Genomic DNA, 14,271 nt, shown 5'->3' on the forward strand with positions numbered 1-14,271 from the left:
TGTAGTGAGCACTCGTGTCGTTACAGCCCTTGTCCCAGTACAGAGGTTTTTACAAACTCGTTTATTTGTTATTTTTTTCGAGTAAATAACCCAAAAGATGTTTGATTTTGGCATGTTTTTAAATAAACGATTGATTTAACTTAATGGTTAATGAACCAGTATCCACAGAATGCCTCACATCTTGCCATATCTCGTTTTTGCCAAGTAGTCAAAAATGAGTGTCGATTCAACTCCAGAAGTGGCTTTTTGCCAGTGAACGAAACTAAACTCTATTTGAGATAAAAATGGAATGAGACCAGGCAGCAGCATTCCTTTCTTGGCATTAACATCAGGACTTTAAAATGGAATAAAGGCGAAAAGATTAAACAGAACCAGAATATAAAATTTCCCGGTGCAACCGAATTGTGTACCAAATTTGAGTAAACTTTAGTCTTTCACCAAATCTGAGATTACAATTAAAATGCAGGAACAATCATATTTCTATAATCATACTTAAAATAATTAAAACAAGAGGATGTTGCAGTAATCAAAAGGCGGAAAAAACAAGGGTGGGTTAAGTATGACCAAAAAAAGGGAAAGGTCAAGACCAAATAACGTTCAGGTCTCAGTCTCAAAATTTTGGTTCTTCTAGATATCAGGAAAAGGACACAACATTCATCAAGTCAATTCGAAAAAATATGTATCCGGCTTTTAGCTTTGGTTATTCATGAAAGAGCTCTTCTACTCGTCCTCTTCTTTATCTACCAAAATTTTCTTGCACGCTTCGTAACACATGAAAGATATCCCAGCTGCAGGCACCAACTTCAAGCAGCTCGGGCCGAGCCCTTTGTACAAACCTTGAATTCCCTCTTGTTCAAGTATGCTGGCAAGAGCGTGAAGCACGTTCCTATACACTTGCCTCCCACCGACAGCACCAACCTGCATGTGCTTACGAGCCACTTCAAGAGGGAAGGTAGCACTACTTGATATAGCACCAGATGCTGATCCAATCAACAGTGTTTCAATATTTCCAATCTTCTCCTGTTTGAAAATTTTTCTATAGACCTTCCGTAACGTGTCATATGCACAGTAGTTGGCAGCAGCATATGGAATCACTCCGATGACACTGGGTACAAGACCTCTATAGAGCTCGCCAGGCCCACCCTCTTGCAATATTTTAACAAAAGCGTCAAGCAGACCATTATAAACTTCTCTCTGCAGTATGGAAACAGGCTATCAAGGGTTCGATAAAGAAATTAAAATAAACAGGAAAATTTTGGTTCTTTCTACCTGAATGGTCAATCGCGTCTTGACTAACTCAAGGGGATAGGTTACAAGAGTTGAGCTAACTCCAGCACAAGCTCCTGCCACCAATGAAGGGGGAACTGGCAATTTGAATTGTTCTCCAGGTCTTGAAGACAAATTCTTGTTGACAGTGTCGTAAACAAGTAACTGTAGTAAAATTAGCAGGTATAAGAAATGGGTAAAAGCGCAATAGAAGCGTAAATACAAGTATTTTTCCATATGTATAAACATTTGATATTCTCTGCTTCATGAGTGGTGTCTGATATACTAGTCAAATAAGCAATGTTTAGCAGGAAATGGGAATTTTAGTTATAGCTTCTTACATAAGACTGCATAAAATAACGAAGGGAACATATGAATGAATTACAGCTTTAAACATAAAGCTTTATGCAAATCACACCAGGAAAGAAGGGATGAGGAAAAGGATGTGGAAATGAGCTTTAAACATAAAACTTTATGCAAATTACATTTTGATATATCTCATCAAAAAGAGATATACATGAACACAAACAAAGCAGTAATCAGCAAACAAAAGATAGCAATGAGTTATATCTCATCAAAATTCATGCCGCAAACAGTGGGAGAGCAAATATTGAAGCCAAACCCATTTATTTACTCCACAAAATAGACAAAATGTTCAGGGCAATAGAATGGAAAGTATCCAACTAACTACAAATAGATTGAACCTAAAAGAAACAAGTAAACAAGCCAGAACAGAATAAAGAAGAAAACATAAAACTAGCACAGAATATCAAATGGGCAAACAAAATTAGTAAGAGAAAAGAAAGATGAGAACAGAAACAAATCACACTTATACCTCAATGGCCTTGCTAGGTGCAACTCGAATCACATTAATGAAATTGCCCTTAAACAATCCAGTCCATCCATCTGCTTGCATAATATTGTGAAACACCTCAGAAGTTGAATGCCCACTACTGCCCACCATCAAGTGAGTCCTAATCGTCTCGAGTGGAGCCACAGCAGTCCTTGAGATCGCTCCAGCTATTCCACCGCTCAATAACCTTCTCAACGAGGGATTCCTAATTTTAACTTTGAGCCCAACTCTCTTTTTCTTCTTCTTCGTCGCCCCATTTTCCTCCTCCTGAACACCTAATATCTTAAACCCCTCAGGCAACGAAACATACTTCACAAATAAATCGGCATAAGGTAATTTGAAACCCCCGTTTTCGTTGTTTCCCATTTGCCCAACAGAAGCAAAGAGGCCGCCGCCAGGGTAAAAGTTGCAATCTTGGAGATTCCATCGGAGACCCAAATGAGAATTAAATAGAGACCCATTGTTTCTTACCTCCAAAGCTTGCATTTTTTCTATCCTAGCCATCATCCAACACCTCCAAAAGAATGCCCCCACAGCCTTCTGCAACAGTTTGTGGGCGCCTTATTTTTATATTTTTTCCCCTTCAAGGGAAAATTTCCGTTTCGAATCAAACTCCTCGAGTTTAAAAGATTTCAAGTCTCCAGGAAGCTAAATCAACTAAAGATTTGATATTGGATAAAACCAACTTTCTCGGAATAAATTACGCTATAAGAACTAAGAAATATATTTCCCCAAATCAAGTCATGTAAGATTTATCTGTCAAAAGAGAAGACTGAGATTTTGGAAGCGGCGAAATCAATGGGGGAGGAGAAGGGGGAGCAACTTACCCTTTTCCGACCCCAGAATGGAATCGAAATAAAATTTAAAAAAAAAAACAAACAAACAAAGCAAAGCAAAACAGAGCATCGAGCTGATGCCAAAAAATACAAGTACGAAGACACGTTTTTTGTTTTTTCCTTATTTAATATTATTTTGATTTATTATTTCTTAATCCACACCACCTAATAATTACCATACAAGATTGGAATATTGTTTGCAAATTTTTATTAAAAGGTCCTCCTTCACAATCCATATAAAAAATTTGTTTTTATTAATATGTATGAACATAGTAATTGATATTGAGAATTTCAAAGTGTGATTATGGATGAACAAATACACAAGAAGTAGTTCTCACTGACACACAAAATATTGATATTTAGCATATATGTTGTTGATGTGTTCCATCAAAAGGTAAATTTTAAGAGACGTTTTTTATTTGTTACAAAATAAAAAAAAAAAACTATATGATTTCAAAAAACAACTGCGCTACAGTCTCAAATTGACAGGAAGTGCACAGCTTGTGGATCAAAGCATGATAGGTGGACTTAGTGTGGGTGAAGTTTGGAATCTCAGAGGCCCATTTAAAAGTTTAAGAGCTTGGCTTGCTGTTTTTTGCTCTAAAAGGAGATGTGCAATCTACTGGTTAGTGGGGTTGTAGGACAGGGGATACTTACATAAATCTTGATTGAACAGAGAAAATTAGCCACTTTTGGATGAATCTTCAGGTTAAATTTTTCGAAAGGTTGCAAAATCTTGGCATGGGTTTCGTCAAGTTTCAAGCTTTCTCGGTTTTGTAGTTGATTTGATTCATCAAATTGCTTCAAAATATAAAATAAGTCGCAGCGAGGATTGGTATTGGCATGTATAAGAGAGCAGCAGAGCCAGATTGTCTCGCTCTACTTCAGCTCTGTAACTCTCTCTCTCCAAACTCAGTCAATTACATAGTTTCATTCTAAAGCTCGGCTTTCGAAGTAACCCTTAATGCTCACAAAATTCACTACTAATCGTAATTGAAGTTTATGCAGAGACGAACAGTTTTAAGCGTAATGCTATATGCTATTACAGACAAACGCTATTTTACGGAGTTGGGCCCAACAACTCCACGCACCCATTTGTTCTGAAGGCGTGTCCTGGCATTGGGGACTTGGATTTGGGCAAACGATTCATAGGTCAGTTGTCAGACTTGGGTTTAGTATTTATGCCCATCTTTTGAACTCTTTAATGCATATGTATTGCAGATGTGAAAACGGGATTGATATGGCAGAGAAGCTGTTTGGTGAAATGTCCTAGCGCGACTCGGTTCCTTGGAGCGCGATGATTGGTGGGTGTGTGAGGTGTGCCAAATGAAGCCGACAAGCTGTTTAGAAGAATGCAGTGTTGAGAAAATTTAATCTATTTGTTTTTATATGTTTAGGTTGTCCTAGTCTTTAGGAGTACCAGTGAGTTTGTTTTCATTTACCTAGTCAATAGGAGTTTGTTTTGAACGTTAGTTTCAGTTATGTATTAGTCTATATATATAGGTTGTTTGTTTATCAATGAAGTAGCAATAAAGCATAATTATTCTCTGCTCCTTCAATTGGTTTTATTACGTCTCCTTCAGTTTTCTTTTCTTGCATCAGTGGTATCAGAGCTTGGTCGATTTCCAAGGAAGAAAAAAATTGATGGCTTCCGAAAGTTTTGTACAGGCAGCCATTCCACGCTTTGATGGTCACTATGATCATTGGAGCATGCTCATGGAGAACTTCTTGAGGTCCAAAGAATATTGGACGGTTGTTGTTTCTGGAGTAGCAGAACCAGCAACAAACGTTGTGTTGACAGACGCACAAAAGGGAGAGCTTGAAGGGCAGAAACTAAAGGATCTTAAAACAAAGAATTATCTCTTCCAAGCTATTGATCGCTCAATCTTGGAAACCATTCTTTGCAAAGACACGGCCAAACATATTTGGGATTCCATGAAGAAGAAGTACCAAGGTACAGCAAGAGCTAAGAGGCAGCAGCTTCAAGCACTTCGTTCGGAGTTCGAAATACTTTGAATGAAGTCGGGAGAATCAGTTACAGATTATTTTTCAAGAACGATGGCAATCGTTAACAAGATGCGGATCCATGGCGACAAGACAGAGGATGTTCTCATTGTAGAGAAGATTCTTCGATCCTTGACACCGAAATTTAATTTTGTTGTCTGTGCCATAGAAGAAGCAAATGATGTTGATATACTTTCAATTGACGAATTACAAAGTTCTTTGTTAGTTCATGAGCAAAAAAATTAACCAGCAAGATAAAGAAGAACAAGCATTGAAAGCTCTATCAGAATATCACTCCACACCTAGTAAAGCTGATAGAGGACGAGGAAGAGGTAGAGGTCGAGGTAGAGGAGGAAGAAATAACAATGATCGTGGGAACCAACAACAAAATCATTATCATCAAGATAGTCAATTTCAAGGAAGAGGCAGAGGACGTGGAGGCCACCATCCAACAACTTACAGATCAAAGTCAATAGACAAGTCCAATGTTGAATGTTTCAGATGTCATAGGTATGGCCATTATAAATCAGAATGTCAAACTGATTTGAACAAACAAAGTGTAGGTCAAACTAACTTTGCAGAAAAGGAAGAAGAGGTGTCTCTTTTGATGGTATGTCATGTGAAGGAAGAAACTCAACAAAACATGTGGTATTTAGACACTGGTTGCAGCAACCACATGTGTGGAGAAAAGGAGGCATTTTCTGACTTGGATGAATCATTTCGCAGCTCTGTTAAGTTTGGTGACAACTCTAAAATTTCTGTTATGGGAAAAGGAAAGGTAACAATTCAAACCAAAGGGAATTCAACCCACACTATCGCCAATGTTCTTTTTGTGCCAGATTTAAAGACCAACTTACTAAGTGTGGGTCAGTTACAAGAAAAAGGATACGAGATTTTTATCAAAGATGGAGTATGTCAAATTCAAGATGCAAAGTTGGGCTTAATTGCTCAAGTTAACATGACTGCAAATCGTATGTTCCCACTTTATCTCCACAACGCTACTCATTCATGTTTTTCAGCAAAATTAGAAGACGAGGCATGGCTATGACACTTTCGCTACGGGCATCTGAATTTTGGCGGATTGAAAACGCTACAACAAAAGAACATGGTGACAGGGCTTCCTCAAATTACAACTTCGTCTCAAGTTTGTGAAGAATGTGTTGTTAGCAAACAACATCGTAATCAATTCCCACAAGGAAAATCCTGGAGGGCAAAGAAGGCATTGGAGCTTGTTCATTCTGACATTTGTGGGCCAATAACACCACATTCTAATGGAGGTAAAAGATATTTAATCACCTTCATTGATGATTATAGTCGCAAGACATGGGTTTATTTTTTGCAAGACAAATCTGAAGCTTTTGTGGCTTTTAAAAGTTATAAAGCACTTGTTGAAAAAGAAGTTGGCAACCCAATAAAAGTTCTTCGCACGGATCGCGGCGGGGAATATAACTCACATGAATTTGCAATTTTTTGTGAGAACCATGGAATAAAGAGACAACTCAAAGCAGCTTATACACCACAACAAAATGGTGTATGCGAGAGGAAGAACCGCACTATTATGAATATGGTGCGAAGCCTTTTGGCAACAAGTGGCATTCAAAAAAACTTTTGGCCCGAAGCAGTAAATTGGAGCATCCATATATTAAACAGAAGTCCCACTCTTGCTGTTCAAAATATGACACCAGAGGAAGCATGGAGTGGAAGGAAACCTGCTGTAGATCATTTTCGGATTTTTGGATGTATTGCCTATGTCCATATTCCGGATGAAAAAAAGGAGGAAGCTAGATAATAAAGGAGAAAAATGCATTTTTCTTGGTGTTAGTGATACGTCAAAAGCTTATAAACTATACAATCCTAGCACCATGAAAATTGTCATCAGCCGTGATGTGATATTTGATGAAAAAGCCACTTGGTCATGGAGTCAAAATGGCCTTAAAGAAAACATTCTAGCAGATTTTGATGATGAAGAGAAATGGCAGCAGCCTATGGAGAATGAGCAAGAAGATGGAGTCACACAAAATGTTCCAGTAACTGATCAAAGCCCACTTGCAGCTGAATCACAAAGGCCTCAACGTGTTCGAAGAAGGCCAGCATGGATGACTAATTATGAGGTAACTGGATTTGATCAAGATGAAGATTCACTTACACACTTTGCTCTATTTTCAGATTGTGATCCTACAATCTTTGAAGTGGCTGTCAAAGAATCAAAATGGAGAAAGGCCATGGATGATGAAATTACAGCTATTGAAAGAAATGATACATGGGAGTTATGTGATCTTCCAAAAGGGCATAAGACAATTGGTGTAAAGTGGGTTTACAAGACAAAGTTAAAGGAGAATGGTGAAGTCAACAAGCACAAAGCACGTTTGGTAGCCAAAGGCTATAAGCAAGTGTTTGGTGTTGATTATAAAGAAGTCTTTGCTCCAGTTGCAAGACATGATACAATTAGGCTAGTGATTGCTATGGCAGCTCAAAACTCATGGCCTATCTTCCAGTTGGACGTAAAATCAGCCTTCCTCCATGGAGATTTGAAAGAAGAGGTATTCATCGATCAACCTCCTGGTTATGTAAAACTTGGCAATGAGCATAAAGTGTATAAATTAAAGAAAGCTCTATATGGATTAAAACAAGCTCCAAGGGCTTGGTATAATCGTATAGAAACTTATTTTTTGAAAGAAGGATTTAAAAAATGTCCTTATGAACATACACTTTTCATAAAGATTGAAGATGGAAGAAAAATGCTCATTGCTTGCCTATATGTAGATGATTTAATCTACACTGGAAATAATACAACCATGTTTGGAAAGTTTAAGAAATCAATGATCGATGAATTTGAGATGTCTGATCTTGGTATGATGCATTACTTTCTTGGCATTGAAGTAGTGCAGTCCTCTGTTGGAATTTTTATTTCTCAAAAGAAATATGTTCGAGAAATCTTGGACAAGTTTCAGATGAAGGATTGTAATCCTGTAAATATTCCATCTGAGTTTGGAGTAAAGCTAAAAAAAGGAAATGAAGGGAAAAAGGTTGATGACACTCTTTACAAACAAATAGTGGGGAGTTTGATGTATTTGACAGCAACATGACCTGATATAATGCATGCTGTAAGTATGATTAGCAGGTACATGGCACGTCCTACAGAAATTCATCTCTCGGCTGCAAAAAGAATTTTCCGTTACTTGCAAGGTACTAAGGAGTTTGGGTTGTTCTACAAGAAGGGTGAAAAGTCAAATCTGTTTGGCTTCACAGATAGTGATTATGCAGGCGATTCAGATGATCGAAAAAGCACATCCGGTTATGTTTTCATGATGGGGACAGGAGCTGTTTCATGGTCATCAAAGAAGCAACCTATTGTCACATTATCATCCACTGAAGCTGAATTTGTTGCTGCAACAGCTTGTGCTTGTCAAGCTATTTGGCTAAAGAAAATTCTTAAAGAGCTGCATTTCAAAGAAGATGGACCAACTCAGATTTATTGTGACAACAGTTCAGCAATAAAGCTTTCAAAAAATCCAGTTTTACATGGTCGAAGCAAGCATATAGATGTGAAGTATCATTTTTTGAGGGATCTCACAAATGATGAAGTCATTAGCCTTGTTTACTGTAGAAGTGAAGACCAGATTGCAGATATTCTAACCAAGCCTCTCAAATTTCCTTCATTTCAGAAGCTCAGAAATTTACTTGGTGTTTGTGCTTCAATTGTTTCCACTTGAGGAATGGAGCTTCAAATTTCAACTCTTATTAAACTGCATGTGTAGGAACATCAGTTTAAGGGAGGGAATGTTGAGAAAATTTAATCTATTTGTTTTTATATGTTTAGGTTGTCCTAGTCTTTAGGAGTACCAGTGAGTTTGTTTTCATTTACCTAGTCAATAGGAGTTTGTTTAGAACGTTAGTTTCAGTTATGTATTAGTCTATATATATAGGTTGTTTGTTTATCAATGAAGTAGCAATAAAGCATAATTATTCTCTGCTCCTTCAATTGGTTTTATTACGTCTCCTTCAGTTTTCTTTTCTTGCATCATGCAGACTGCCAGGGTGAGGCCCGATGAGATAACTATGGTGATGGTGATGGTGATGGTGATGGTGATGGTGATGGTGCTGTCTGCCTGCGCTGATTGGGTGCACTTGAGCTTGGGAGATGGGTCGAGTCTTACATAGATCGAGAGAAGGTTGAGAAAGCACTGAACTGAGGAATGCATTAATCGACATGTTTGCCAAGTGTGGTGATGTTGATAAAGCATTGAGGTTGTTTAGGAACATGTGTGAGTAAGAGGGATCCGTAATCGTGTGTATGGGGATGCATGGCCGTGGTCTGGAGGCAGTTAACTTTTTTGAGGAGATGACTGTAGCCATTCTGGTTTAGTCGACATGAGAAAACAATATTTTTATTCAATGATAAATGAATTTGGAATCACGCCTAGGATTGAGCATTATGGATGTATGATAGACTTGTTCAGCAGGGCTGAACCGGTGAAAGAAGCTGTGGAATTTGTAAGCAAGAGGCCCATTGATCCGAATCCTGTAACATGGCGAACCTTAGTTGCTGTGTGTCGTGCAAATGGTGAGCTGAATCTTGGTGAATGAATAGCCAAGGAGCTGCTGATTAATCAGCTCGTACATGAATCCACCTATATTCTACTTTCTAACTTAAACGCCAAAATGATGGATTCGGAAAAGAAAAACACCGTCAGGAGAGCAATGGGATATAAGGGGATCAGAAAGGTTCCTGGTAGTGCTATGATTGAACTTGGTGGTTCAATTTATGAGTTTGTTGCCGGAGATAGAACCTGGGAAGAGCATCAGAAAATTTACGAAGTGATAGATGAGATGGAGAGAAGGTTGAAGAGTGGCGGATGTGGTGCTACAACCTCTGATGTTATGCTTGATACTGATAACGAAGTCAAGGAATGTGCTCTTAAGTCTTAACAGAGAGCGAAAAGCTGGCTATTGCATCCGTGCTTGTGTAAACACCCCGTGGATCTTGCTGTTCAGATCGGTAAAACTTCACGGGTTTATGGTGATTGCCACTCAACTACTCAGGTGATTACACATGCTTGGGTTGTATCGAGTTGTTTTCTATGGTTGCTACAGCTTTATGTTCACGTAAACTGAAACTTGAAACCAAACCAACTGTTTGCACTATCTTGATTTGTGAGCGTGTAAAAACGATGAAAATCTAACTTCTAAAAAAATCAACGACACGACTGTAGATATTAAATTTGACTGTTTGTGATGATCTCTTAAACAAATATGACACTATAAACAAATAAAACTAAAGAAAAACTACTGAAATTTGAAAAATAAACTCCTAACATAAATATTTATGTTTTGAATAAACTATAGAAATTTATAAAATATTAACATTAAACAAATAATGTTGTCGAAATCTGAAAAAATGACTTGAACTAATGAAATCTAGATCGAAAACTGTGAAAAGCGATTAATTAATGTTATGAGAATTCTGCATGGAATTTGCTAGAATTTGTACGAGAGATTGTGTGTCTTCATTAAGCAATAAAATAATCTCATTAAACCCAAAAACACTCCTGAAAAATATTTCGTTTAGACACGTTTTTGAAATTGGTCGATCTTTTTTCTTCTGAATGCTAAGCAGCTCTCTCCACTCTCTCATTATCCATCCTCCGCCCTCCCAAGATCGTTCTCTCTTTCTTCCCACGATCTTCTCCTCCTTTGAGTTTCGTGATCAGTTCAAATCAATAGAAATTGGTGCTATTTGATGCGCTTGCATAATTACATTGGGCTTACATAATTAAATTGGACCTGCATAATATAATTTTAACCCATTTGTTATAGAGCCTCCAATTTTGCAAGATGCTTCCATCCTGTAATTGTTCGTTTTAGATCATGCGTTGAAAAGACTTCTGTACAACCCTCCCAAATCCTTTAGGACCAGTTCTCTTGAATTATTCAATAACTACATCACATCAAAAAAATAATTAAATTTTAATATTAAAAAAGGGAAAAATAATTGTGCCAACCCTCTAATGAGCACAACCAATAGCAGCCATCAAAGTCAATATCAAGGTTAGGTATGGAGGAGGACAAATTGTTAAAAAAAAGGTCAACATCCCAACGATGTCAAGTAAATACACAAGTTGAAAATTTTAGGAGAGAGTTATTTCAGGAACAAATACAAGTTTTCAACTCATACATGAATAATATTGTACTCAATCTCTATTAAATTATTATTAATACCAATACATGTATTGATTACTTTAGCTTTAAGCCTTGGTAAATTCTTTGTAGCCCTAAAGTTTAGCAACAAACACAATATAAATTTAGTCACAGTTTCTCTAGTCTCTTAATGAGTATTTTTAATGCCCCTTTGATCATCACTCACTCTCATAAGATAAAGGAAAAGTTCATTAAAAACTAAATAACTTTAATCAATAGATGTAGCTAACTAAATACTTTCACCAAATACCTATAACAATTTAGAAATTCAATTTGCACAAATTAGCTGTCATTGTGTCCTTTACATACCAATGGGATGCAAAAAATGAGGGCCAACCCCAAAAAATATTGTACTACAACTATGTGCAAGCTAAGGAAAGGTGAGCAATTCATGCTACAACAAATTTGACTTCTTCCATCTCACAATATAACAATATATACAAGCCAATCATTAGTCAATAGTCTACTCTGCACATGCTAATTCACCTTCCCTTCAACTTCACTTCTATTATTAATTACAGATTAATTGATTCAAACCAGAAGGGGGAAGAACCTTCAAAGCCAGCTGACTTTCATGAAAGAATACTCTAGAATACTCTAGGAGCTTTATGTGGAAATAAGCGAAAAGGGGGAAGTGTTTTGAATGTTTCAGAGAAACTTAAAGTTCCATTTAATGAACACAGTTAGAAATCTTTTTATAGGAACAAGAAAACTATGCAAAATTTCATCGATTCACATTCAAGGTTGTTCACTCTTTTAAATAGAGTGCCTTGGTGAGAACTGAGAACTGACAAGCAGATAGAGACCATCCGACCAAGATAGTGGGCACATGAATAACAAAATGATTAAATCCTGAAAGGTAACAACATAAAGAGATTTATTACCATTGTACATAAGATTCAAAATCGTGAAATCTGAGAATATTTTGAAGTGTATTCGAGTTTTTTTTAAAAAATATACTGAATAATGCATAAACCCCATGCTGAGCAAGAAATGTAGATCTTGATCTTGACAACGACAATAACCCAAAAAAGACCCAAATTTCTCACTCACATTTATTCCAAGAACCCTTGTGTTAACTTTTTTTGTATGAATATTTAACTAATATGTTAAGCCTGTGCATCTCCTTTCTTTCCCATTCCATCTTCTTCCCTCTCATCCAACAGTTTTATGGCCTCCTCATCTGCCGGCGGTGCCTTCTTCTGTGCCTCCTTGGCCTTCAAAGCCTGCAGTTTGGAGTGATTGTAATACGCGACTCCCAAAAAGGCCAACCCATAACCAAACAAATTCAATGGCGTCACTGTATCCTTGATCACAGACCAAGAAAAGGCAATCAATAGCCAATCCTTCACCACCCCAGCGACATTCATGGTTAAAGCTGAGGTCTTGCCCACCAGCAAGAACACGGCCAAGTTCAAAGCAAACGCGCACAGAGAGTTGGTCCCAAAAATAGCAAAATCAAAATGAAACCCGGATCTCTGCCTCAACAACGGGAACTCGACAAAAATCCACGGAACAGAAAGAAAAGCCAAACAGCTGGGTGCCACGTAGTAAAGCGAAGTAATGGGGTTCAAATTGATCCCTTTCGAAGTCAACAAGATCTGAATCATAACCAACCTCGTAGCCTCAAAAAGAACGGCACCAAGTTGAAGCAGAACCCCCCAAGAATCATACTTGGCCTCACCAAAAGCAGCGACCCCAACTCCCACAGAGATAGCAAGCATGTTAAGCATGGTGTTGCTCTTGAAAGCATCTTTCTTGAAGAGAATCCCGATAGAATAAACAGCAACAGGCATCAGTGCTTTGAGCATTTGAATGAAGGAGACGGAGAGGTATATGTAAGCCGAGTTGGAGAGCCACAGGGAGAGAGCATACAGAGCCCCGATTGGGACAACAGAGGTGATGTACACGCGGCGGGTTAGCGCCACCGGGTCCACGATCTTGAACAGGCGGACGGCGGCGAAAGCTAGAGAAGAACAGAAGGCCATGTGAATCATAGTCAGGGAGATGGGAAAAGGCCAGTTGTAGAGCTTGTGGTCGAGGATGTACTTGTTGTACACGATTACTGTGAATGAGAGGAAAATCCATACGGAGACATACGTATATGAGAGAATTATCTTCTTCAACACCCCATCTGAAAGGGCCTCACTTTTCCCCATTGGCGGCGGCGGCGGCGGCGGCGGAGGTTCTCGGAGGGGGTGGAAGAGTAGATGACTTTCTTACATACAAATTGTGGGGAAAGAAGCGGAGAAGAGAGTTTTATGGAAGTAATTCATTTATTAATTTAAAGAGTGCATCTTCATATATAATTAATCGTAATTTAAATTGCATCTTCATATATCATTGTTATTTATTTTTAATTAATGAAATTCCCGAGATGAAAGAAATTAAATTAGAGAAAACATAAATCTTTAATAGATCATCTCACCGATCAATTTTATGAGACAAATTTCTGAATCAATCGATAAAAAAATATTTTTATATCAAAAATAATATTTTTATGTCTCAATCAAGATATAGATCAAATAGATCATGTCACATATTCCGTAAAATCAACTCATAATGCAACATATAATAAGATTTGTTTCCATTATAATTATTGAGTATGTCTTTTATGAGACGATCTCACGAATCTTTATCTGTGATATGGGTCAATCCTAACGATATTCAAATAAAAAGTAATACTATTAACATAAAAAGTAATACTATTAACATAAAAAGTAATAATTTTTCAGGGATGACTCAAATAAGAGATACGTCTCACAAAATACGACATGTGAGATCGTCTCATACAAGTTTTTGCCATATTTATTTTACCATCAATGACATGATTTTAGCACTTATATACTAAAAAAGAAATTATCTTTTTTCGAACAAATATTAAATTCGAGGTTTTGAAATAATTTAAATGGTGAATATGGTATTTTTGTTTTAAAAATGCAATGCATAATTTAGGAAGATGAAAGATGTAAATCTATTTAACTGCGTAATTCAATAATCAATAATTGATAAGTTATGAAATATACTCAAATATGAAACGAGACTTTCATATTTTAGAAATTCCAACTTGTTTTCACTATGACGTCATGGCTTTTGAAATTTGTGTCAAAGAAT

General features: G+C 37.3%; 2 protein-coding genes and 1 pseudogene across 2 annotated transcripts; 1 reads left to right on the forward strand and 2 right to left on the reverse strand.

Moving 5' to 3' along the window:
• Positions 1 to 361: 361 nt before the first annotated feature.
• Positions 362 to 2,970, reverse strand: LOC140815953 (adenine nucleotide transporter BT1, chloroplastic/mitochondrial-like). Its single transcript, XM_073175003.1, has 3 exons — positions 2,102 to 2,970; positions 1,270 to 1,431; positions 362 to 1,194 (listed from the first exon to the last, which is right to left on the reverse strand). Exons 1-3 carry the CDS (start codon positions 2,624 to 2,626, stop codon positions 721 to 723), a joined length of 1,161 nt encoding a protein of 386 aa, XP_073031104.1. The 5' UTR covers positions 2,627 to 2,970; the 3' UTR covers positions 362 to 720.
• Positions 2,971 to 3,798: 828 nt separating this feature from the next.
• On the forward strand, positions 3,799 to 10,116 carry LOC140815954 (pentatricopeptide repeat-containing protein At4g21065-like; annotated as a pseudogene).
• A 1,886-nt stretch (positions 10,117 to 12,002) lies between these two features.
• On the reverse strand, positions 12,003 to 13,428 carry LOC140816630 (probable sugar phosphate/phosphate translocator At2g25520). The gene has a single exon (XM_073176009.1). The coding sequence runs from the start codon at positions 13,314 to 13,316 to the stop codon at positions 12,267 to 12,269; it is 1,050 nt and encodes a 349-aa protein (XP_073032110.1). The 5' UTR covers positions 13,317 to 13,428; the 3' UTR covers positions 12,003 to 12,266.
• Between the last annotated feature and the right edge of the window lie 843 nt (positions 13,429 to 14,271).

The sequence above is a fragment of the Primulina eburnea genome, chromosome 16 (genome assembly GCF_022965805.1).
Source record: "Primulina eburnea isolate SZY01 chromosome 16, ASM2296580v1, whole genome shotgun sequence".
Lineage (NCBI taxonomy): Eukaryota > Viridiplantae > Streptophyta > Magnoliopsida > Lamiales > Gesneriaceae > Primulina > Primulina eburnea.